This window comes from Manis pentadactyla, chromosome 7, assembly GCF_030020395.1.
Source record: "Manis pentadactyla isolate mManPen7 chromosome 7, mManPen7.hap1, whole genome shotgun sequence".
Classification (NCBI taxonomy): Eukaryota; Metazoa; Chordata; class Mammalia; order Pholidota; family Manidae; genus Manis; species Manis pentadactyla.
Window position 1 is genome coordinate 25,239,784 of NC_080025.1, and position 27,220 is coordinate 25,267,003.

Here is a 27,220-nt window from a genome sequence, read left to right on the forward strand (position 1 = left end):
AGACAAAGCAATCCTGAGAAGAAAGAATAAAGTGGGGGGATTATGATCCCCAACTTCAAGCTCTACTATAAAGCCACAGTAATCAAGACAATTTGGTACTGGCACAAGAATAGACCTATAGACCAATGGAACAGAATAGAGCCCAGATATGAACCCACACACATATGGCCAATTCATATATGATAAAGGAGCCATGGACATACAGTGAGGAAATGATAGCCTCTTCAACAGCTGGTGTTGGCAAAACTGGACAGCTACATGTAAGAGAATGAAAGTGGATCATCGTCTAACCCCATACACAAAAGTAAACTTGCAATGGATCAAAGACCTGAATGTAAGTCATAAAACCATAAAACTCTGAGAAGAAAACATAGGCAAAACTTTCTTGAATATAAACATGAGCAACTTTTTCACAAACATATCTCCTTGGGCAAGGGAAACAAAAGCAAAAATGAACAAGTGGCACTATACCAAACTAAAAAGCTTCTGTACAGCAAGGGACATCATCAGTAGAACAAAAAGGCATCCTACAGTATGGGAGAATATATTCGTAAACGACATATCCGATAAGGGATTAACATCCAAAATATATAAAGAGCTCACATGCCTCAACAACCAAAAACCAAATAACCCAATTAAAAAATGGGCAGAGGATCTGAAGAGACAGTTCTCCAAAGAAGAAATTCAGGTGCCAACAGGCACATGAAAAGTTGCTCCACATTGCTAATCATCAGAGGAATGCAAATTAAAACCACAATGAGATATCACCTCACACCAGTTAGGATGGCCAACATCCAAAAGATAAAACAACAACAAATGCTGGTGAGGATGTGGATAAATGGGAACCTTCCTACACTGCTGGTGGGAATGTAAATTATTTCAACCATTGTGGGAAGCAGTATGGAGGTTCTTCTAAAAGCTAAAAATAGAAATACCATTTGACCCAGGAATACCACTCCTAGGAATTTACCCTAACAAAACAGGATCCCAGATTCAAAAAAGATATAATGCACCCCTATGTTTATCACAGAACTATTTACAATAGCCAAGAAATGGAAGCAACCTAAGTGTCCATCAGTAGATGAATGGATAAAGAAGATGTGGTACATATACACAATGGAATATTATTCAGCCATAAGAAGAAGAAAATAAATCCTACCATTTGCAACAACATGGATGGAGCTAGAGGGTATCATGCTTAGTGAAATAAGCGAGGCAGAGAAAGACAAGTACCAAATGATTTCACTCATCTGTGGAGCCTAACAACAAAGCAAAAACTGAAGGAACAAAACAGCAGCAGACTCACAGAACCCAAGAATGGACTAACAGTTACCAAAGGGTAAGGGACTGGGGAGGGTGGGTGGGAAGACAGGGATAAGGGGATTAAGGGGCATTATGATTAGCACACATAATATGGGGGGCATGGGAAAGGTAGTATAGCACAGAAAACATAAGTAGCGACCCTATAGCATCTTACTATGCTGATGGACAGTGACTAACGGGTATGTGGTGGGGATTTGATAATAGGGGAAATGTAGTAACCACAATATTGCTCATGTGAAACCTGAGCATAAGATTGTATACCAATGATACCTTAATAACAAAATTTAAAAAAAGAACACGTATATAATATAAATAACATATAAAACATGTGCTAATCAATGGCTTCTGTTGCCAGTAAGGCTTCCAGTCAACAGCAGGCTGGTAGTAGTTAGGTTTGGTGGAGTCAAGAGTTATATGCAGATTTTTGACCATACAGGGGTTGGCACCCTTAACCCTCAGGTTGTTCAAGGACTAACTGTATATTGATGGCCAGTCTCCTCCACCAGACCATGGACTCCATGAGGGCAAGAACTTTGGCCTGTTTTGTTCGCTGTTATACCTCAGTGCATAGGGCACACACCTAATACATATCCCATAAATGAATGAATAAACCCTTCTCTAGGGCATATGACCAGCCAGTAGAAACATGGACACAGGGGAATGCCAAGGGAACACTTCAATCAGATCACCCTACAGTGAGCCCCATAGTCCCCAAGTCCCAATCATGTATTCGATACCTCCAAAAGGCTTTTTGGTGCCCCATTCCTAGCCACAACCAACCAACCAGGTATCAGGAGACATGTGAGGAATGCCTCCGACATGACAGGTAGGCGTGGCTGGGCAAAGAGTAAATAATGCCTGTTCCTGCTGGTCTTTTGTGAACTAGATGGCATGCTCACCAGTATGAACATACTTGCAGGTGAAATTTTACTAAAACTTAATATAAAGGCCAGGATCAAGCCTTTGTGATTACAAGGCCATAAAAATCCATTTTGGCATTTTCAGTGCCTTGCTTTAAAATTAACTCACACAACAAAGAAAACAAAATAAAATCAAGGGAAATATCTCAGAGAAATTTGTTACCATCAACATTGAGGGAAGAAAAAAACACATATAAATTAAAACTGTTTTTTGAAAAAAGCTAGCCTATCTAGCCAGAAAACTATTAAGAAGGATAAAATATTTTAAATATTTTTAAGGGAGAGTTTTGCTCTAAGTTTTTGGAATGTATTTGTATGAAGTGATTTACATGTTTAAGTTTTATTGTGGTACCATGAAAATACTAACATAAAGGAAGAAAATTTTAAAAACAGATACCAGTAATATCTCAGATTAGAAAAACTATTATATCTATGAAATAAGTTGATTATAAAACAGTATTATCGAGGACAAATGAGCTATTATACATTAAAAATAAAATAGCAGAAATGAAAAACAACAAAGAGCTTAGAAGATAAACTTAAGGAAATATGCCAGAAAGTAGAACAAAAAGACAAAGAGAAGAAAGGAGATGAAAGATAATAAAATGAGAGGAAAAGCACAAGACTCAACAGCTGAGTAGAAGAAATCTCAAAAGAAACGAAAAATTAAAAAAAAAAAAGAGGATGAAATCATCTGGAAAGTAATTTGAGAAAAAATTTTTAAACTGCAGGACATCAGTTTCAAGATTAAATAAATGCTCAAAAACCTTAAGAGAATATGATTCTAATTTTAAAAACAGGCAAAAATTTTTTCACCATTTCATTACCTTTTAGCCAAAAAAATAACTTACAGAACTAACTGTGCACTGTCATGTCTCCGACGTGTTATAAGAAATTTTTCCCGCCACTGTACAAAGTTCCCCAACACATCACCAGCCCCTCCAATTATGTCGATCAGGTTTCCATTTGTCCAAATCTCTAGTCCAACTAGCACAATCCGAATATTTAACATAATATACATCTAGGAAGAAAACAGAAAAAAAAGTATATCAAATATATTAAAGAATATGAGACATCCTTTAACTTACAGTGCAGTAAGACAACTACTTAAATTAAAGAGACTCCTCCACTCAGGTAAAAATATTTCCTTCAATACAATGAGATTAAACCTCTCAAGGGTCTCAGTTTCCTCACCCATGAAATAAAAGTAACAGCCCAAATTCCTTTTTATCTTCCATTCCAAAATCTGAAAAACCCTGGGGGTTTAGAGTTTTTGGTAAATGTAGTTCCAGTCTTGCCCAAAACTAATGAAAATCTATTTATAGTCCCTGTTTATCTCACTTGATGTAAATAGTCACACATTTACTACAGAAATACCAGTCAGTTTGTTTACGAGATGCTGTTCCAAGATCCCATTGGAGGTGTTACATAATACACAGTGAGTGCTACGTTACCTTTCTGAACTCTTATCTAAAATCCTAATTATAGGCACCCGAAAGGGTTCAGATACAGGATTATGGAACTAAAATCTATTTTCATAGCAATATATTCATAGTAAGGAATAAATGAATTAATAAATGTAAAGCCCTTGGCCCAGTTTCTAGCACATTATCAATACTCAGTAGAACTCAATCACTGTCATCATTATCATTATGTTTATGCTTGGTATTCATATCAGGGAAACACCTTATAGATAAAATTATCTTCTAAGAACATGTATCTAATTCTTCAGTATCTCCCATTGGATGAATGAACTTCATAATCTCAAGCCAAATTCATCCATTTCTCTCTCTCTCTCTCTCTCTGTCTCACATTAGTATTTTCACATCATAGTTTCAAAATAGGAGGCAGCCTTAGTCAAAATAAGATTCTCCCAGTAAAACTTCAAAGACCTTCTCATAAATTTCAAAGTACCTTAGCCTATCTACTCGAAGATAAAATAGGTGCTAATATGAAATCTCTTGTTTGTCTCAAAGTCTTTCTACAGTTATACCATAAAAGACGTTATAGAACAAACTAGAATGTAGACCCCTGAAAGACTTAGTCATTTAGACCCTAGGATAATCTGAGCTCAAAAGGAGACAATTTTAAAATTCTGAGACTGTGAAAGGATAAAATAGAATAATCCCAGCTGACAGAAAATAGACCTTACACTATCCAAGTAGTTTGCTAAACGGATCATCTCTTCTCTCACAGCAGCCTGATTTCTTCCCATCATGTCATACTGAGAAGCAAAAAAGGCAAATCATTACCACTAAAGTAATTAAAGAAAAACATTTCAATAATCTATTACAATGAACATAAGAATCCAAATATTCCCTCTGAGCCAAAAACTGAGGCATTTAGACATTCCACCTGCATTTTAAACTATTAAATCTAAAGGATACATTTTAGTGATAAATGGGAATAAAAGAAAAACAGGAACAAGTGTGAAATGAATAATGAAAAAGCACTGACATCTTTATTTTTTCTAGATTAGTACAACTTTAAAGTGAATTTTCTTATGTTATTTTTATTTATTCTAATGCAAAAATATCTTCAAGCACTTCCCAAAGGTAGAGTTTAAAACAGTCAAAATGCATAGATAAAGAAATAAAGATAATCTAACAGATTTCCTGACCCTTCTACCCCTTAGATTGAAGACATTACTAATAAACCATTATTAAACTCTGGGTTAAATTAGCACGGACAGATTAACCAATGTTCACTAGTTGAAACATTATATGTAGGTAAAACACAGAGACATTTAAAAGTTTAACCATATTAAAATAGCAGTAGACTCATAGACCCTGAGAAGTAACTGCTGGTTAACATGAGGGAGGGGTTGGGGAGGTGGCCAGGGAGGTTGAAAGGGATAAAGGGGCACAAAAATTATTAATTAAAATATGAGTTGGTTATGGAGATGGTAGTGCAGCATGGAGAATATAGCCAATGATTCTTTAACATCTTATGATGACAGACAGCAACTGCACTAGTGGGGTGAGGATTTAATAATATGGGTAACTGTTGTGCCACTGTGCTGTATACTTGAAACCAATATAAAATTGTGAATCAACGATACTTCAATTAAAAAAAAAGTTTAACCATATTGGTTTTACATTAACAACTGTCTAACATTATTTTAATACAACCAACTTAATAATTAATGAGAAGAAATGTTAAAAAGAGTGTATGGTTTTCCTCTACAATAAGGGCATTGATATCAGAATATTTCGGATCTTATCAGGTAGACATTTTATCATGATCCTCCTAAATTAGATTTTTTAAATGTAATATATTTGACAAAGTTTGATTAAAATGGAACCATTTTTATTTTGAACCATTTTCTATCAGTAGGTAACATCTATCTGGAGAGAGTAATAAAGAAAAATATTTCAAATCTCTACTTTTGTCACTTGTCCAAACATTCTGTCTGGGGCACAGTCCATGCTTGTTCATATTCCCCATGCTTTTTCTTTTACCAATGGAGGGTAATGACCCTATAATGAACAAATTTGAATACATTTCTATCTCCTAATAAATACGGTTTGTTATTCCCAATCTACATACAAGGGTGTTTTTTTTTTAACCGTAAAAATCCTTGAAACTGTCCTTGCAGCTTACGAGAAAGGAACTGCCCATCATGTTAAGTTTCTATAAACAACTATTTCACAAAGTTGGCAGAAGAGACAAAACAATTCAGAGAATCTCTATGTTAAATTGTACATAGGCAGCTATATTTAAAACTGATTATCCTGTAAATGATGAAATACACCCATTACTTTTCCTAGCTAAATTAAGCATGAATTCCTAAGTAGGAATAAAGAAAATCCCTGGTGTTATCTGATATAATGAAACTAACCGTAAATGCTAAGATGAATCACTCTGCTCTAGTACCTTCCAAGCCTGCCAGGACCTGGAAGTTTTCTACCTCTTAAAGTGAAATACAGGTTAGCTGAAATTCTAGAAAGCACAGCAATTCTACTAGGCAACAATATCTAATGGACTGATATTATCACCACAGTCCTTTAAAGTGATCTGAAAAGGTCTCAAGTACTAGATGCAACACAATTTCACCTAATAAATTCAGCATAAGCAAATCGCCCGAAAGAACAGGGGGTGAAAACATCACCAGTAAAAACCAGTGTAGAGGTAGTCTAGTCTCATTTGGCACCTTCAGCTTCTGGTGGTATAATGCATATTAAGTATGTTTAAGGAAGAAAAAAATGTGCATTTTAAAATTACATTTATTTAAGAAAAAGCAATACAAACATATTTTACATTTCCTTCATGAGATGCTCACTTCTCATCTGCTTTGCATGAAAAAGAAGAAAAACTGTCACCAATCCTACCCTTTCCTTGTCTACGACAATGAACAGCTCCACATAGCGGGTCTGCGGCAGGACAGCTCTCCTTCTCTGTCAAAAACATAAATATAAAGGTGAGGAAAAAAGTCACCAGGCTACACAATTTTCATATGTAGTGATCTTACCCTAATCTCTAGTCACTTATTTCATGACTGCTAAGAACATTATAAAATTATCTTACCTAACACATCCTAGGTTAAGAAAGCCAAAAATACAGTGTTTTTTTAAAAGTAGTATCTGCTATCTATACTAATCTGAGAAAAATTCTAGTTAAAGATAATATAAGTTATTAAAGTTTCCAGAGCATAAATACTGATTTTCTAATAGCAGAACTACACACACACATTTTAATGGGAAACCCTATCACTGCATTGAACACAGAAGGAAGAATATCCGCTAATGATCCAGAGCAGAAGTGAGGACAAGGTTGCCACTTTAAAAAATGGCTAGTTTTGTGATTTTACAGAATTCACATAATGTATAGCATAAGCTAAAATGTAAGTGCTTTCCAGTGATTAAAGTGAAAATGAGCACTTTAATATTCAGAAGAGTAGATGACAGGAGAGGCAAGGAAACTATACATAAACGGGCACCAGTTAATGAAAATACACCAGGTCAGGCATGTGCTTCTTCCAACACCGCGTCGTCATCCCCTATGTAGAAAGGAATTGCCTACAGCTGAGGTTGATCTAGTCCCAGAAACATTTCAGTCTCAGAGACTCTTGCCAAGAGTAAGGGAATCCTAATGAAGACTGGAAACAGGGAGACTAGTGTCCCTAGAAGACATCTGAAATAACTGAAGTCCTAAAGCCCAATCTCTCTGTTTCCCCAAACCAGAATTCAAGAGTTGGCATTCCAGTTTGTGTAAAAGTTATCCAAACAGAAAATTCTACAGCTGTTGACAGTGCAATAGACTATTATGTACCAATGAGAAAAAGAAATAAAATTACTGTGTAAGATTTAAGCCCTAGTTGCTAAAACACATAGTTTGACTCTATTCAGCTCGGTGGCAGGATATGCATATTGCTCATCTTTTTAACCTCCAGTACCTATCGTAATGCCTGGCACATCGCTGGCAAAAATAAAGCAATAATAAGTATTGGTTTAATGCACACATACACAAGTTTTTAAAACTTTAGTTTGCATCATGAAGAAATATATTATTTCCTTACTCGAAGAAGCTGAGTGATGGTAGGAGCCTCTTCTTCCTCTTCATCCTTTATGGTTTCTTTCTCTATTTCCTTGTTGGAAACCCCACATTTCAGAGGCTCTTGGTGGACATCATCCAGTCGATAAAGGATGTGCTCAAAATGGGAGCTGTTTTGCAGAGGTTCGATCCCATAACTCATGTTCTCTATATGCAACAATCCTCTGGTGTGGCATTACACACACACAATTTTTAAGAATGAAGAAAAAATACACAGGAAATGGAATCAGAAAACTTGAATTCAAGTCCTAGTTTGAAACAAGTGTAAGAAATGGGTAGCATGGTATACAGAAAAATCTTAAGGCTTTAGAGTCAGGCCGACCTAAAATTAAAGCTCAGGATTGCTACTTACTAGCATCACTCCTTGAAAGTTACTTAACCTCTCTGAGCGATCACTGCATAAAGGAAGGCAATATAGAAAAGTGGCTAAAAGTGCGGAGTTTGGAGCCAGAGAACCAGAGTTTGAATCCCAAAGGTTTCCTACGAGCTGTGGGACTCTCGGCCATTACTTTAACCTCTGCCTTACTTTATATTCTGCATAAGCTTGTTCTGAAAACTCAATTATTTAATAAGCACAAAATACTTAGAACACTGGCTGGCACACAGTAACTGTTCTGTAAATGTTATTACTTAAGGAGAGATAATCATGTCTTATGTAATTGGTTTGAGAATTAAAAGTAATATTTATTAGTTCAATTTATCATGCCACAACCAACCAGCACAGTGTCATATTGCCAAGTCCTCAATAAATGTACTTTAATATTATTACATGATACAATTTCTCTGAGCCTCACGTTGCTCACCTAAATATGGAGATAATGAGCCCCTTGTCACAGCTGATAAGAGATTTAAATGAAAGAATATAGGTGATAATTTTATAAATATAAAATACTATATAAATTTAAAGTATATTTTATTTAAAATAGCAGAAATTATTTAAGCGGTCTCAAAAAATGAAATTTTCTCTTTCAGTACTAAAGTCCATTCAAGTAATATTTTCCTAAACATGCCAAGAGTGGTATCTGAACACAGTTCTAAAGACCTTCAGCAAGGTCAAAGTAAAATCTAATTTTGTTAAGTCCCCCCAAAATTACTTGATTTGGAAACAGAAATAGGTAAAAGGGTAGGAAATAAAGGAAAGAACAAAGTGATTTTGGACTTACCTGAGTCCAAAACAGTCGCTAAGAGCAATGGATGAATTATGAGCTCCCTCCACATAGCCCCGATAATGACAATGATTCTAAGGATAAAAACTGCATTATCTTCAAATACTGTTATGTTGCTGAAAATCAGCATAGAAATTACACAGCAAGCTAACAGAATGGTTTAAGGTCATCACACTACAAATTTTATTTATAGTATTCATATCTTAGAATATCGTCATATCACGTGGCGCTCTCTGGACAACTGTCAGACTGTCTACTGTAACCCTACATATACACAAATGTTTAGGCAGGATTCCAGAAGATACTAGGTGCAAATAGCTCTATCCCAAAAACCTTTGACCTCGGAGCAGAACAAGGCAGCATCATGTCATGTGTTAACATTTTAAATCACCATCCAAGAAGCAACAGCAGCCAACTGCCACAACCCAAAAGAGGATCTTGCAATGGGCTAATGATGCCAAGGGAAAAAAATCCAGCATCTGGTGAAAACAGTGAGGAAGTTTTTGTAGAATGTCCGGCAGTCTGGAGCTGGCTGTACTTAACAAATATGCCAATGTTGTGAAATATGGTAAGATTTCTAGACTGAAGGAGACTAACATGAATAAAGTGTTAACACATGAACTTGGATTGTCTTTTGCCATAAAGTACGTTTTTGGAATGATGGACAAAAAAAAAAATCTGTAAGGTCTATAAATTAGATAACAGCTTCAGAGTTAACTTCCCCATTTTGAGCATTGTCCTATGGTTACATAACAGAATTCCTTGTTTTTTAGGAAATTCACAGTGAAGTATTTAAAAATAAAGGAACACCGGGACTGCGTTATACTCTTAAAAGGCTCAGAAAAAAACAGGGAAGGATAAAGCAAATGTAGTCAAATGTTAACATTTGGAGAATCTGGGTGAAGATGCATGAATCTTTTATATTATTTATTCAACTTTTCCTGTAAGTCTAAAACTGTGAAAATTAAAAAAAGAAAATTACACACTAAACAATTTAGGCTGAATTTCAACATTTTACAACTCTTTCTAGTATGGAGCAATACACAACCACTAATGTTTTTCTTTCTAGCATTTTATAGGTAAAATCTTTGATATTGCCTTCCTCTCCCTAAAGGAAAATAAATGCCTTCTACTATTACAGATGAGGTAATGCTGATGAGATAGCAATGCCATAGCACTCAAAAATAAAAAGTTTCTAGTTTTGGTTATAGTAGAAGCTCCCATATTTGACATAATTGAAATCCAGCACTTAGTCACCTTATCTACCAACTTGATGGCATTTTTTAATAACTTGGTTTTATTAAATCTTTTCAAAGCCTTCAGTTTAGTTTTAAAAAATGAAAATCATATTTCACAAGTTTGCATAACATCCAATTAAGTTGCATCACTACAATAAAGATACAAATGACATAAACACTTTCAGAAACACACAAACTGTAAGCAAATAACTTCACTAGTGGGAAGAGAAGTACACAGAACTATTAGAGAACAGCCTACCAGCTATCAGAGCCCAGCCAGCCTTGGGCAGTCAAAATATTTTTCAGGGGAAACAAAGAGCATTAAGTAACAGGGGGAGTTAGCTTTTCTAATGTATTTTCAAGGTTCCCAAAAGTTCTAAGACATAGTCATTTGGAGTTTTATTTCACACAGCGACTTGTATAAAGTGGTTATTAAAACTTACTGGTCTTGTGAAAGACACTGATGATAAAAGTCAGACAATAGCTTTAGAAATTGCTTTAATCTTAAATAATAGAATCGTAAGGAAACACATTTAAATTTTCTCAGTGAAACAATTTCACTTTATGGACAAAAATATATGTCATTATGATATCTGACAAGTTAGCCATACATTAAAAAAAAATTCCCGTACCAAAGTTTAAATTGGTATCTCAAATCTACACTCACACTTTGATCTATCTGAACAATATTCAATAAACAAGAAATAAGGAAAAGACTCCATCCATCTTTGTATTTTTTAAACACCTGGAAAGCACAATTTCAAAATAATACTTTAAAATAACAGTTTCTGTTTAATACTTAAGATAATTTTAGATAAATTTCTGTATGACTGAATTCTATTTTTAGTGGTGTTAAGCATATACACTTCCAATAAAAGCAAAAATAATGTTAAACTGCAAGCCTATTCTAAGTATCTTACAAGTATTAGTCCATTTAAGGCTCCCAGGAACTCCATGAAGTTGTAATTATTCCCATTTTAAGGTGAGGAGACTTAGGTACCAACAAGTAATCTGACCAGCAAAAAATGGCAGAGCCAGGATTAAAGCCCAAATGGGGTGCGTTTTCAGAACCCAAGCCAAGAAACCTCTCCACAAAAAAAAAAAAAAAATGCCTTTTTAATATCACTGCTTTTGTCGAGCAGCACCAATTCTGTGGTCTTCACGCCACAGTGATCTTTGGGTGCATGGATTATTTGTGATCTGCTTGATGCTATCACATACATTGAAGCTTCTCTCCTAAATTGCTATTAAAATAATGCTAACATAAACGAACAAGCAAGTAGACAGGAAAGGATAAGGCTAAGTCAGCATTTCCTTATTTTTTTTAAGTGCTAATAATTTATCTCAAATAAATGTTCTGCCTTCTATTTATTTTATGAGTCCTACAAATTACGTAAGTAACATAAACAATTCCACCTACCAAACTTCACAGAGCTGGGGGGAAACAATACATGTTTAAAGAGAACAAAGACTTTTCATTGTTCTATTGCAAGAGAAATATTGCAAGGAAACTATTGCAAGAGAAAAAAATATACAATACCTAACGGCCTAACAGGACAAAAAACACTCTTCCCAGGTAACACCAGAAATGTGTATGCTCTATTTAGATAACACATAAAATCACATTCGACATCTGCCAATTATTGAGTATTCCTGACCAGTTCTGTCCTCAGAAATAGTCTGCTCTGATGCAAAGAAGACCACACTTCTTTAAAAAAAGAATTAATTTCAGTGAAAAATTAGAACTTACAACAGCAAACAAGAGTTTGTTCTTTTTAAGTACTAATAGCAAATCAAAGGATTTAATAAGTAAGGTGTGCGTTCAGAAATACCAACTTTCAGCAAAAAAACAAAAACAAAAACCCTATTTTCAAAATATATCAAACTTTCTCCCTTCATAATCAGCAAGGATTATCATTTAAATAGAAAATTATTTTCCTGGTCTTTAAAAAAAAACACTTGACTTCTGAGTCCCTCGAGAGCTAGAAGGTATAGTTTAGTCTACATAAATGCATCTACTCACCCCCAGGAGAACTCCACATATCACACTGTCAAGTGTTCTGCAAGATAACAGTCCTGACTACCTGAACAGAACTCATTTTAACATTATAATTATTTAAATTCTCCTATAGAATCAAGAGGAAAATATAGTACCTGCATATCAGGATGGTCAGAGATCAGAGCCCCTTTCGTGTTGTAGGTATACACTACAAAATCTTTGGGCAGAAGGTCTCTGGAAGAGGAATAAAGCACATCATTTACAATTATTTTATCTATACAGTACTAAGAACACAACTCATACGGCATCATTCCTGGAAGAGACGAGCAGGAATTAAAAGTTTCACTGGGTAAATCACTACTGAAAAAAGGAGCTACTGTAAAACTCAAAGCTCAGCAACGGACTTGCCCCTGAATCATGTGTGCTACTTCCTCATAAAGCTAAGCTGCACGTTTGTTCTAATGGTCAAAAACTGCTGGTTGCAAAAAACTTAACATAAGCAAAGTCTTTATATTTTTCTGATACATCTTATAGGAAAAGTATAAATTAGGTTACATAGCACATCAAATTTCTAGAGGTGCTCTCTTTTCTAAAAGTCCCATATAAACAAGAAGCACTCATAGCCTTAACCTCCTAAGTACAGAGACAAAATCTGTCAGTTGTTGGAAGAAACAATTATTGCTGATTCCTGAAGCTTCCTTGCCTGTTAAGAGAGCTCAGCAGTGTTAAGCACATGGCTAAAGACAGGGTTATTTTTGTTAAAGAAAAAATATCCAGTGACATTTGTTAAAGATGGTAAGGCAGACTTTATTCAGGGTCATTGCAACAGGTATGGGTACCACTGTAACAGGATTTTACACTGGGAAGAAAAATCAGCCTCAACTCCAAATACAGCATGGGCAAGTGGGGATCTACAGCTGAGGGGCAGGCGGTGTGGTGCGGGGTCAGTGGGTGGAAAACCATCTGGGGTGAGAGCAGCTAGTGCTAAACCTAAGCCTAAGAGATTCTTGCTGAAGACAGGCCACGTGGTCAGACATCACCAGGGCAGGGGGAGGAGGACCTGATCAGACATACAGAGTGATCACATGTCCTCGGTGGGGGGCGCTCAGCAGGTTCTTGCTAAGGCTGGATTTTACTAGGAAGTTCACCAATGAGCCTGCTAGGCTCATAAGCCTGACTAAAGATGGCTCAAGCAGAGTCTCTGTCAGTCTCCCCCTCGATCACAGAAAAAAGACACATTCTTCTTTCCTCTGAACAATGTTAAGTCTACTGTCTCGTTTGGTCGCCTTTTGCTCATTAAGGACCAGCTGAATCATCTACTGGGACTTGGCAGTAGAGGATGTTTGCTGGATAGTGCTGGCAGGGGAGCTGCTATGAAAATAAAGGGCAAAGTTTCTGAGGCTAGTGGGCAGCCATCAAGATTTTCAGACTTGACTGCAAATCATCTTTATATGGCACACTGGCTCTGATAAAGTTTCCTGGTCTGCAGTCTGAATGTCTGTGATGATGGTATCAAGTACTCTGGTGAACCTTCTCAGTGGTCCACATGGCAGGAGGCATGAAGGTTGCCCACACGTGACCTTGTTTGTATAAGCAGATGCGGTAATATTTTAAAATTTATCCCAAGTTGTCCAACTTGAGCGTGCTGAGCTTCGGGAAAAGGGCAGTTTTAGTTCTCAGTACTTCCAAATCCAAAGGGAGAAAAATTGGAAATGTTTATTTGAAGAGCCAGATATTGGAGGGAACCAGAAGAATTCAGGATTTGTTAAGGGCCAGCAAACTGTGCGAGAGGGGACTGGCCAGGGGGCACTGTTGTTTCCTACTGGAATGAAAGTTTCTCTCTACAGTCACTCCCACTCCCATTTCTGCCAAAGACACACATATAACCCAAGGGGTATCATCGCTTACTATCTGACAATGCTTCCCATGTAATTTAACATATTAAATAAGCCTAATTAGCTCAACATCTTTTTATAAGGAGACAGACAAGTCCTTTGAGATGTTCCAGGGGCCATCTGGGAAATCTCAAAATTAGTTTGAGGTCAAAAAGACTCCACTGAGAATTTGATTGGGGAAGTTGTCAGAAATGTCAAAGGATGTGACCACTTCAAGACTAAACAGGACCATAGGTCACTGTGACACAATACTTGGTTATTCATTTAACCAGAGTCAGAATTAAAAGATTTCAAAGGCAAATACAGAAAGCTACACAGTTGTAAAAAAAAAAAAATTTAGCTCTCTTAATATGGAGAAGAGTTCGTTTTCTCAAATAATCAAAGCCCTGAGAGACACAACCTGAAACACACAAAAAGTATTTTAAAGCACAAAATCTTGTTTTCCCAAGCAGATTACTTAAAAAGTAAAGAAAAACAACCTGTTTTACAATTTCTTATTAAGAGCAAATCCATAATCTAAGAAAATTTTGTTGTTTTAATAGAGAGAAAACCAAATTCTGGATTTGCATCACTCTACTAATAATACAAGGGCAGATTTTTAAAAAAAACAAAAACCTTACAAATAAATTCACCCAATCTTAGCCAGCTTTGACCACAAAGGGAAAGATTTCTTTTCAAGGTTCCCTTCCCCAAATCTTCTTAAAATTTTTCTTATATCTGTTCAGTTTTTATTCTATTCTTTTCTTCTTTCTTGTTCAGAAACAAATAGTCACTCTACTTTAGGACAAAAACTACTGTCTTTTTCCTTTAACAAAAACACATCCTTCATACTTCTCCTTATCAAAATTACATCTTTCTTTCGTTGAATAGTATTTTTCTTCCTTCACCCTTATTATTCCTAGTAGTTTAATCTACATATATTGGTTAGATTTTTTTTAAATTAGTAACCCTGATTTTCAGTGAAAACTAGGAAGCAGGCAATTGTAAACTGCCATACATTATCATTCTACAGCAATTTACGAATGCATCACTTCATATTTCTAGCAACATGTAGTGTTTTCATAGTATAACTTCTCATGTTTATAACAGACCCAAATATGTTTAGCTTCCCTATAGCATTTAAAAACAAGATGCCCAAAGTAAATAAAATTAATGTTCAGCAATTAATGTTTCAAATTTTTTTCTTATTTAGAAATTATCTAGTCAATGAATATCCATCATGAACTTAATATACCTTTAAGGCATCAAGTTATGAAAAAGATTTTTGAACCTGTTCTTAAGGAGACATATTTTAAAACCTAATTATCTTTGATAAGTCTATTTATAAATTGTATCCTATACACATCTGTTTAATTTATATTGACAAGCATGCTTGAATTACTCAAGAAAATTTCATGAGACATTAATTAAAGTTAGCCATCTATCATCTTATTTTTCTTGTTGACAAATAAGGCAATTGTTAAAAATAAAAAAAATCATAGAAGCTAAGGACCTAAAAAGTTATGTATGATTCTTCCCTTTTATTTTTAAACTGCCACGCTTGACATGTATTAAGCAATTCCTTTTTATTATGTACTTTGTTCTTAGATCAGATTTATAGTTTATAATCTTCAACATATAAAGATAACAAGCTTATTTGATAAGTAAACATATATAGGAAAGTATTTTTTATATAATATATTTAATGCTGACAAGTCTGAAGTTGTTAGTTTATCAGCAATTTTTTCAAAAATTTAAAACAGCTTTATTTACCAAATATTATCCCAGATCATATGAACTTTAAAAAAACACACACACTTGGATTAGTTCCCATATTTCTGAGAGTTTTATGAAAACTTAATTTATGTAAGTATTCATTTATCTCTGAGCCAATTTTAATAGAATTCCTTTAAGGGACTTTATAAATTAATTTGGTAGTACAGAGGTAGGAAACTATCACACATCTATAACATATGTATATCTACATCTATAGCATATGTAGAGACATACATAAACACACAGACACAAAGATACAATAGCTTTCATTCTAAAATTTTAGCCATGAGTCAGTAAAACAGTAATACAATTTTACTGGTTTATCTCACTTGGTATTTTTATCTGAATTGGGTTTCTGGCAAATGGAACAAGTTAAGGTTACCTGCCTACCAATACCTGTAGAGGAGTCTTTAATATTTACTTCTGCCATCATATGTATCTTACAGAGGCCATGAACTAAATTTCAGGCAGGTGACTAAAGAGACATCTAACTGCTGTCCAGATGTTTCCAGAACCCATGTGAGTGGACAAATCACCCAGTTCTATTTCCAGAGAGCCCTTTCTTTTTTCTATTTTCAGCCTCAGGTAGTTGCTTTGTCCCTGTGTCCCTTCAGAGCCCCCAGTGGAGGGCAGGGGCTCTAAAATTCAAGTGCCTGTAGGAGCTAAGGGGTGAAGAGGGAAGGGAAATGTCTCATGGGTGGACAGAGATGGAAGACGCAGGGGGCTTTAAGGGGGAAGGAACTGGAGTGAAGATGAAAGGTGGAAAAAGGAGGAAAGCAGAGCAGAAGCCATGAGGAGGAGAGTCCTGCAGGACTCAATCTGGGGAGCTCCCAAGGGTCCCAAAGAGGCCAATGAGCTTCCAAACTATCCTCAGCAAACTCATGCCAACAAGAAAGGAAGCACGCATAGCAGAAAGTCAGCAGGAGTTTGAGAAAAGGGGCTTCAGTTGATTGAGAAGTTCCCTTGGGGAAAGCAGGATTCACCAGAGGGAACAGAGAGATCGCACAGTCAGGAAGAGCTTCCCAGGCCGAGGGAGTCAAGCAATCATGCCCACGCAGAACAGGCAGCCAGGAAGACCTTCCAGCCCAAGGTGGGGCCTCTCCAAAGGACTCTCACCCAGGTTGAGAGAGTAGACTCTAAATCCTAAGAATCAAAATTTGTCCTCACCGGCTTCAACGGACATTTGCATAGAGTAACGGCTCTGGAGCCAGACTCACCAGTGGATCCCCCATCAGTCAGGAATGAAGAGAAAGGCTTCAAAGGTGTGCATGCTTGGCCTGGTGAGGGGTCTGGGGGCCCAGTGATGAATCTGATCCTATCTGAGTCACGGCCCCGTGACCATGAGAGAAATGACACTTGGTAAGCATTAAGATGGTGAGGTAGACTTTCTGCAGCACCACCGCCGCAGGAACGGGAATCACTACAGTGGGATTCTAGCAGGAGAGAGAGATCCGTCTCAACTCCAAGCACGGCATGGGCAAGTGAGCTTACAGCCAAGGACCAAGGAGCAGGGCTGGGGATTACTGGATGGAAAATTACTAACTGGAAAGATGTGGGGTGATGGAGGCTCAGGCTAAACCAGCCTAATGGATTCTTGCTGAAGACAGAGCAGGGTGATCAGACATCACCTAGGGGGAGGAGGAACCTGATCAGACATCCAGAGCGACCGCACACTGAGGGCAGGGGGCTCTCAGCAGGTTCTTGCCAAACCTGGATTTTACTAGGACACACACTGATAGGCCCAGAGGTTTGTGAGCCAGACTAACACTGGGTTAAGCAAAGAACCTTTGTCATTTGCAGAAATTGGAGCAGTGCTATGCTTATCTCCAGGGCTCGTGGACAAGTCAGGGATGCAATGTACTGGCTAGTAATTTACAATGTGCCATTTGAAGCTCTAAGCTCCTCTGGAGGCACCCAGGCCCAGCTTGTCTGTATTGCTTAGAGATGGATGGATGGACAGTTTACATGCAGCCTTCTCACTTAACACAGCTTGACTCTGGCTGTGTGACCGCAGCCTTCTGTAAACCCGTGCCTAGGCTCCCCTGAAAACAGGATGCTTCACACAGGTCCCAGTGGTTTGTAATCTGAATACAAAGCACATCTGTGCAACTAAGAAAGGCCTTAGGGCTCTGCCCGGAGGTCTTCACACCCTGGATGACACTTGCACTCTCTTTGTCCTGATGCACTGCATCCTCTACCTTCACCAAAGGCTACTTGGGGGAGCTTGGGAGCAGCCCTGCAGTCTTGAGTCTTCCAGCTACCCAACCCTTTTGGGTCACTGTGCTGCCTCCCGGTCACTCCCTCTCTCCACTACATACACACTCTGTGTCCCCACTAGGGCTGAATTTGAAAAGAATAAACTGGATATATGGCTTTGCTGGGCCACCTGCCCAGGGAGCACCAATTCCACTCAGCTTCTCCAGAAGCACGCCTGTGTCAGTGTAGCATTCACACGAACGGCCGAATCTGCCTCATCTTGGGAATCAGGCTTTGAAGGTCCATCAAGCTCTCATTCTAAACTAAATCCTCTAGCCCAGCCCTTTGGTTCATGACCAAAAGAAGGTTAAAACCACTATTCTAGAAGCATTGGGAGAGAAAAATAAGCATTTACTCAAATATACTCACTCCTTTATTGAACTTCATAATTTCCCCACTACTAAGAAAGAGTATCTGAGTCATTTTCTTACAGGTATCTGCCCTAACCTTTTTCCATTAGTGACCTCAAGCCTTGAAGACCACCTCTCAAAGACATCCAAAGGCCTGACCACTCTTATGAATGCCTGGACAAGTGCCATTTGCCTACCAATTTAAAGAGCATAGGCTTGGAGAGCAGGCATGGCAGATGCACACAGATCACCACAAGTCAGATCAAATGACCTGGACTTGTGTCCCAACTGGGACACTTACAAGCTATCTGCTACCCAGCAAGTCCAGTAACCTTCCTGAACCTCCGGAATTTCATAAACAAAGTGCAAACAATAAACACCGCCTACAGTGAAGCTGTTTGGACAATATGATAAATGAGACAGATTATGAAAATGTTTCATTAAGATGAAAACTATGCAGTTGTATCAAAATAACTAATGACTTTACATCTCCCATAGAAAGGAATAGTGGGGAAAATATTTAGACCTATTAGATATCTTTTACATATTGATGTCCGATTACATTGGAGTCAAGCAGGATCTCTTAGAGGAGTTTTCTGAGAATTGAATCAATAACATACTTAAAAGTACCTGGTACAGTGCCTGGAACACAGAAAATGTTCAATGAACATTAATTTCCATCATATACAGCAGAAAGACTTCAGAAAGCTGTTCTCTGTGAAAATACCTGTCATACTGCCTGGAATTCTGCCAGGGAGACTCAAACCCTTGGGTCAATAACCTCTTTTCAAGATTAAAAAATGTTATTCAAACTTGAGGATACACAAAAATTGCCTGGAAAGCTTGTGAAAACACAGGCTGCTATGACACCTCCCAAAACTCTGATTCATCCTAGGCTGAACCTGAGAATCTGCATTTTAGCAAATTTGAAGGTGCTGCTGGGGGTGGTTTGAGGACTACGTTGAGCCGCCCACTTCCTTAGACAGCAACAGCTAACATCGCATCACACACACCTCACTAAAGATATGGGACATAAAAAAAAGGGAAAGGGGGACAGGATGGGCCCCAGGAGAGTGGGTGGCTCAGTACAGTCCAAACTCGGCATTTCAAAAAGGCATAAGAGGAACACAGCAAAATGAGGAGAAGAGATTAAAAGGGGATGTGAGAGGCTACTTGTTATGGATTGGGTATTTGTATCCCTCCCAAAAAAAAAATTTATATTTTTGAGACCAAACCCCAATGTGGCTGTATTTGGAGATGGGCCACCAAGGAAGTAATTATGATTGAATAAGGTCATAAGGGTGAGGCCCTGAGCCAACAGGATTAGTGTCCTTATAAGAAAGGACACCAAGAGCTTGCTCCTCCCCCCGGTCCTCACCCCACCCACACACAGCATGGAGGGGACATGGGCAAACTGCCTCCTACAACCCAAGCGGGGAGCCCCCAGACACCACCCCTGCTGGCACCTTGATCTTGGACTTCCAGCCTCCAGAACTGTGAGAAGATGAGCTCTGGTTATTTCAGTCTGTAGTATATGTTATGGCAGCTCTGGCAGACTGATACAATCCCTAAACACTTCTTCACCACTCACTGCTCAGTTTCTCAAGCTGATCACAATTTAAAAATTTTCTTCTGAAATACAACTTTTTCCTTATTTATTTTCCCTTGCTCTAACATCAATGGAAAACCAAAACAGTATGGCTTTTTCCCAACTTCTACCCTTAGTATTCTCATCTTTTTATCAAGCTACTAAATAATATCTAACTAGAAAAGAAAGCAATATACTATTTTTTTTATTACTGAAAAGCCAAAGTAAATTAAATTTCTTACTTGTTCTTTTCCAAGTGAATAATATGCTCTTTTCCTTCAGCTTCAATGATATAAGATACCTTAAATGCACAGAGGAGAAAACAATAAAAGGTCTTATAAATTACTTTTCAACAACAGGTATTTATAAGACACTAGAAATCACATCCTGATTTAAAATAATTTGCTACTGACTGAATTTCTTTTACAGAAGAACCCCATATCTATTCTTAAATAATAAGAGTGCATACTCTGATGATTCCTATTATGGGAAGTCCCATGGATGTTTACCTAAACTCTTCTTAAATTCAGCTATAACTTTAGGGATTATTTTTCCTAAGTCCACCCATGTATTACCTACACTATAAAGTAGTTCTTCCTCTTGTTTAAATGTAATAAACCTCCTGGTTTCAAGAGTTCTGGTTATCCAAAGTTGAAAAGAAATTCACACATTTTTATGAGTTTTTATCTTCATACAGCTTACCACATTTCATCAATTCTAAAACACCCTTTTTTCCCCTCCCATGGACACCTCTGGCATCAGAATAGGCCACACAAAAGCACAGTAGTCTAACTGGTAGCACTGTTTATTTCTTAATTAGCACTATATTAAATAATACTGTGCTTTACAACGACGGCACGTTGGAGTCAAGGAATTGAGATACAGTAACTTGCACATACACATCTTCAAGTTCAGGGTCCTCTTCTCTACTTCAAACAACTCTGAAATGACTTTCCCAGCAACTCACCATGTTATTGGTCAGAAGCATTTAATGTGGTCACTAGAACCAAGAGATTCAACTTTCTTAACTCTTTAACAAAAGAGAAAGTCATGGAGGCACTCAACTAATAGTACCATCAGAAGTGCCCTCTTATTTCCCCTACTGTTCCTGGACTCTAAGTTAACATGCTGCCAAGAAATAGCACTCCCCTCTCTGGGAACATCAGCACCTGCCTTCTGAGGCCCAGACTGAGTTCCAGACCCTGGTATTCTACTTCCACACCCTGCAGGGGAGCCTGAGAACTCTCTGTGTTTTCCATCAATCTCCACTGAGCCATCAGAAATACCAGCTCCCTCCAGCATCTCAGAGTCGGGCATGTGCCTTTCTATCCTTTGACTGTTGGCCAATCAAATGATGTAAAAACACCTCCATCATCTCCTCCAAGGAGAATTCTGAGTCTGAGAATTGTTACATGATACTAAATTCCCCTCCCAAGTATCTGCCTGTGTTGCTCATCCCCCTCCTTCTGGTCTTTACTCAAGGGTCACCTTCTCAGTAAGGCCTTCCCAGGCTGTCCTACTAAGAAATACAAATACCGCTGCCCCACCCCTACCCCAATTTCCTCCAAAGCACTTACTACCATCTTAAGTAATCTAGATTATAAATGAATATTATTTATTTGCTTGTTTCCTCCCCATCCCCATGAGAAAGGAAGCACCATAAAAGCAAGAATTCTCGCCTGTTCCGTTCACTGCCGTATCCCCAGTGCCTCCCAAATAGTTATGGAGGCACACAAATGGCACTTATTAGATCACAAGTATCTATGTGTGCTGTACTGATGAAGATTAGAGATGACTAGAGACTCAATAGTGGACAACACAGTCCCTGTGCTAAAAGGCGAAGCAAAGAAGAAAATAAGAAAGTAAGATAAATTAACTCTATTCTAAGGCACAACATGATCAAATGGTAGAATATCTAGTTCAAAATAAAAATGATGAAGAATTATAAATTGTTCACTGGAAGGAGACCTTGGACTCATTTATTCCTCACTTACAAGTAAACAGAGTTGAATGACCTACCTAATTCATGGTAGCACCCAGAGGGAGGGCTAAAACTAACAGCTCCGAACTCTAAAGGCCAGTGTTCTTTTTACTGGACCCAGTCCCTAGACAATGGACAAACTGAATTATATTTATGGGGAAAAAAAAGGCAATTCTGAGTTAATAAGCTAAACCCTATCCTTCATTATCTGTTACTGGTTAAGTGTAATAGCTAGATTATATTTCTATAAAGTTGAAGAGTTTACAAAATCAGTTGATGTCCAAAATATTTCTGAACTTAATGGTAAGAGAAACAGTATAAAAAAATAATTTTTGTGCATTAGTTACTCTGTTAACAGCACAGTACTATTTCTTTTGGTATAGAGATAAACCACTTTTCAGTAAACCTTCCCAGATATGAAATCTATGCATGTACCACACTATTCTCCAGAGTCCATAAGATACAGTATAAAATGTTCTCCCACCACAAACAAGGCCCCTATAACCACCACCAGTCAGTTAGCAGTTAGAAATCTACATAGTCAGCATCCTACCCTGGACAAAGAATTTTGCTGAACCAACTACTTCATTCTGTTATGTTTCAAGTTAACTATTTTGTCGTAAAAAGAAAAGATATTAAGAATGAATATGTCACTTTTGCTAGAATAATGTCCAAAGGACATTAGTGCCATATGTATGGTTGTGTACTAATCACTGGCTGACAATCACTCATTGAACCAAGGAAATAACACCCTTGTCTAAAAAAACAAAGTGAAGTTTAAATACATACATAGCTCTCAAGAGACAACATACCTGATTTGAATGGGGCCTAGGGGCTTCTCGTCGTTCTCTAGTCAATCTCCAAGGAGTTATAATTTCGTAAGAAGAGAGATGTGAGGTTTGCTGTAAGCCTACAGTAAAGAGAATAACAAACATCATGTAACAAGTTGACCTGAAAAACTAAATGATACCAAAATATAATGGAAATGAAAAGCTGAACACTCAAGTCACAGAAAAATCAGGTGACATTTCCATATTACTGTATATGTATACAGTTTTACATGAAAATGGCAATATACTAGATAAGTAAGAGGAAAAAAGATATTTCCTAAAAAGGACGTCAGTCTTATCTAAACAGTATATACATTAAACACAGTAATCATTTGCAAACAATTTTTAGCTATTACCTAAATAGGTTAGGTTAGCTAAAACCCTAACCCTTTTACTTATAAGAAATCTTAAGGTAGAAATACAAGAAAATACAAGAAAAAAACCTATGTGGGGAAGTGGGGGGAAGGCATCTGGAGCCCAATACCACCCACTCATCTCCCACTACCCCCCTCACCCAACATGAATGGCACTCCTGAGGTGGTATTGAGACATCACAAAATGGACAAGGGCAGTAAGAGGGAGAAGTTACTTTTAATACCTGAAAGGTTCACTCAAATATACATACACTCAAGAGGCAACAATTATCTCAAACGAAATTCTACCATTAATCTAAAAACAAAAACTTCAAATGGAATTTATTAACAGTGAAGAACTAACTCAAATCAGGCAGACTTACTCCAATTCCACAGTGGAATCATATCTAAGTGGGGCTCGGGTTCTAGCGTCATCACTTGAGCAAAAGTTGAGTAAAATCAAACCTATCCTCACCAGTCCCTTGGGAAGACATCCCATGGTGGGGTCTGATAGAGTCTTTCAAGACATCCAATACTCCTCTTCTAGCCTCACTGCTGATGGCATGTCAATTTTTTCAGTGAACTTGATGAATTAGATGGTCACCATACTAAGGACCATGAATGAAAAATCTCTACCTCTATATATCAAAACCACATTCAGTATGAGAAGGGTTAAGATTAGCATATACAAACAGAAAGACAGGGAGAAACTAAGTCACATCTTCCACTTAGTGGATCAATATGGAAATAAATTAAGTGGGATTGCTTCAACAAATAAATGCCATGGAAAGGGGAAGGAGAGGACTTTCATAAATTAAAAGAGCCTTATAAATGCATGGACCTGTTTGGATCCTAATTCAAATAAATACACGGGAAAAAACAAATTCTGAAACAAGCAGGGAAATTTTAACATTGCATAGCTATTTGATTATCTTGAGGAATTATATTAATTTTTAAGTGTAATAAACATGTAGATAAAGTTTTTTTTAAGTCCTTATGTCTCAGAGATTGATTTTGAATATTGAAGGGCAAAAATGATACAATATTGGACTTGCATCAAAATAATCCTAAGTGTATTTGAGGGAGGAGAAACATGAAATAATATTAAAACTGGGTAACAGGTACACAAGAATTCATTACTTGTATGTTTAAAATTTTCTGCAATAGATGGAGCTAGAGGGTATTATGCTCAGTGAAATAAGCCAGGCGGAGAAAGACAAGTACCAAATGATTTCACTCATACGTGGAGTATAAGAACAAAGGAAAACTGAAGGAACAAAACAGCAGCAGAATCACAGAACCCAAGAATGGACTAACAGTTACCAAAGGGAAAGGGACTGGGGAAGATGGGTGGGAAGGAGGGATAAGGGCAGGAAAAAAGAGAGAGGGCATTATGATTAGCATGTATAGTGCGTGGGGGACACGGGGAGGGCTGTGCAACACAGAGAAGACAAGTAGTGATTTTACAGCATCTTACTATGCAGATGGACAGTGACTGTGAAGGGGTATGTTGGGGGGACTTGGTGAAGAGGGGAGCCTAGTAAACATAATGTTCTTCATGTAATTGTAGATTAGTGATACCAAAATTAAAAATTAAAAAATAAAAAATAAAAATTTTCTGCAATAAAATAATTATTTTTTTAAGTAGTTATCTACAGGGAGTGAGATGAGGAGTGAGACTTTTCAGTTACTTTCACAACTCTGTATTATAGCTTCTATGAAATATTACAATGCTATCACATAACATAAATATGAGATGATAAAATGTGTTATTAATAAACATGTAAATATCACAAGTAAATGTACCAAACTTGCTTAAAGTAGTGGCCATGATGGAATAGAATCAGATGGTAATGACATAAGAATTTGGACTTTATTTCCTGCACTCCTGTATGTATGTATTGTTTGAATTTGTTTTTATAGAGTATGCACTTTGTAACCCCTATATTACTTTCGACATTAAAAGTGGTAAAAAAGAGAGGGTTTCTTTGATAAGAACGCATGATTGATTTAAAGTACTGAATAGCTAGCATTTCTCAACAGCTCCTCCCTGTCGGCTTTATAAACTAGTCTTACTTGGTCTCCCTACTTTCACGCTTCCTTTGGATCCAATCTATACGTTCATTAATGTGTTAATTGTGTGATCCTCAGATTTCTCAAACACAGTTTAAAATGAAGTATTTACAGCTAACTTTCCTCAAGATAACACTGCATATAAAATGTCTATAACCTTGTCTAGTTTGGGATTCCGAAAGATACAAAGTAAACAGGAAAACATAACTTGTACCACATCCACATCCTGGATACATGTCACACTAACAGTTTCCAAACCCTGTCTATCAACCGCTTACATCTCACAATATGGCATCTTCTACTGCCTAATGGTGGCTTCAAGCCATTACATAAAAACACCAGAAATGGACTCCAATACAAACGTAACCATGGGATGGGCTGATCCAAGGCGTATTTATGACATACTATGACAAATCATTCAGATATTTAGAGTTTTCTGCTGGGAGTTTCAGTTGGGAACCATGTCAAAAGGAATCCACGGCCTTAACAGATGCAAGTTTCAAAGCACTAGTTAGAAATACCTTAGTTCTAAATTCTAAATTATCCTCAATTCTTAATTAAGTATCCATATCTAAATCTTTAATATCTAACTAAATCTTCTTAATTCTAAATGAAATGAGGACGATTTCCTCACCCAGAATAAACTTTTCAATGCCCTTCTGTTTCCCCAAATTTCTAAAAACACAAGTTTAAACATTATCCTTAATAATTCCATTCTGGATCATGTAATCTGTTCAACTACTAGGACAGTCACTCTTAGAAGTGGTGGCAGAAATAAAACGCATTCAGTAGGTAACAGATCTTGAAGCTCTGTGTGACAGAAAGTCAATTATCCTCTACTTTTGCAACTCCTTGTGACTTAATTATTTCAAAATAAAAAGTTGATAAGTAAATCATTCCTATAACCATTATAATTCAAAATAATAAGTAAATCATTACAGGCAAGGATATATATACTAATAAACTCAGGCAACTGTTACGCTAGAAGCTAAACAACCTGCAGCTAAACTAAATTTTCATCCCAACTCAGAAGCAAACATCACAGAGCAAAGTAAATGGCTCAGAAAAGTGAGCTGCAAATGGGCAGGCAAATATTTTAAGAGCTTTTGTTTTGAAGCAGGTTAAGTGACTTCATAGTATCACACAGCTGGTTTCAGGCCAGGACTGAAACTATGGATCTTTTACCCAGACTGTTAGCAAAGAATAAAAATTAATATGGGAATAATATAAGATACAACATTCTTTCCCTCCTTCCCACTTTGAAGCACAATTCTTGCTTTTTTTTCAAAGCCACAATTAACCATTTCTTTTTAAGACTTTCAGAATTACGGCACCCAAAAATAACTCCTGTGTGCAAGAGCTGTCACTCTGACACTGACTTCTTGGTTTTAAAATCCAAGGATCCACATTCTAAGTGTCAAAAGGAGTTCCAAAACATTGTAAGATGTGTACATATTTGGTTATGTTGTTCAAAATAATAGATAATATAGTTGCATGAAAATTCTTCTTATATTTTTCAGAATTCCTTTATCTTGTTTTTTTCTGCTCATATCTTGCAGATTTGTTTCCCAAATTCCCCCCGCCCTTTTTAAAAATTCCAAATAGTAGCACCTTCTCGTGGGAACCAAAATAATGTTTCCCATGTTACTATAAAGGAAGTACATTAGTACTATTTGTATAAAGCTTTGACCTCAGCACTACAGATATTTGGGGCCAGAAAATCTCTGCTGTGGGAGCTGTCCTGTGCAGTGTAGATGTTTGTAGCATCCCTGACTTCTACCCACTAGCTGCCAGAAAAACCACCAGTGTGACAACTAAAAATAACACCCAGATGCCTTCTGGGAGCAAAATTGCCCCCACTTGAAAACCACTGGTATAAAGATATAGTTTACAATGAAAATAAAAATCTTAATACAATCAACTCTACAGAGAGTACAACC

The 27,220-nt window shown here is 37.1% G+C and overlaps 1 protein-coding gene across 2 annotated transcripts in view; it reads right to left on the minus strand.

The window, feature by feature from the left end:
- ADAM9 (ADAM metallopeptidase domain 9) overlaps positions 1-27,220 on the minus strand; it is a 114,340-nt gene that overhangs the window by 81,184 nt on the left and 5,936 nt on the right. For both annotated transcript variants that reach the window (XM_036932218.2, XM_036932217.2), the window contains exons 2-9: positions 22,837-22,934; positions 20,286-20,344; positions 12,355-12,433; positions 8,960-9,036; positions 7,762-7,960; positions 6,575-6,640; positions 4,396-4,467; positions 3,095-3,264 (exon numbers count right to left, since the gene is read on the minus strand). In XM_036932218.2, the coding sequence (XP_036788113.2) occupies positions 3,095-3,264; positions 4,396-4,467; positions 6,575-6,640; positions 7,762-7,960; positions 8,960-9,036; positions 12,355-12,433; positions 20,286-20,344; positions 22,837-22,934 (820 nt within the window). The remainder of the gene's footprint in view (positions 1-3,094; positions 3,265-4,395; positions 4,468-6,574; positions 6,641-7,761; positions 7,961-8,959; positions 9,037-12,354; positions 12,434-20,285; positions 20,345-22,836; positions 22,935-27,220) is intronic.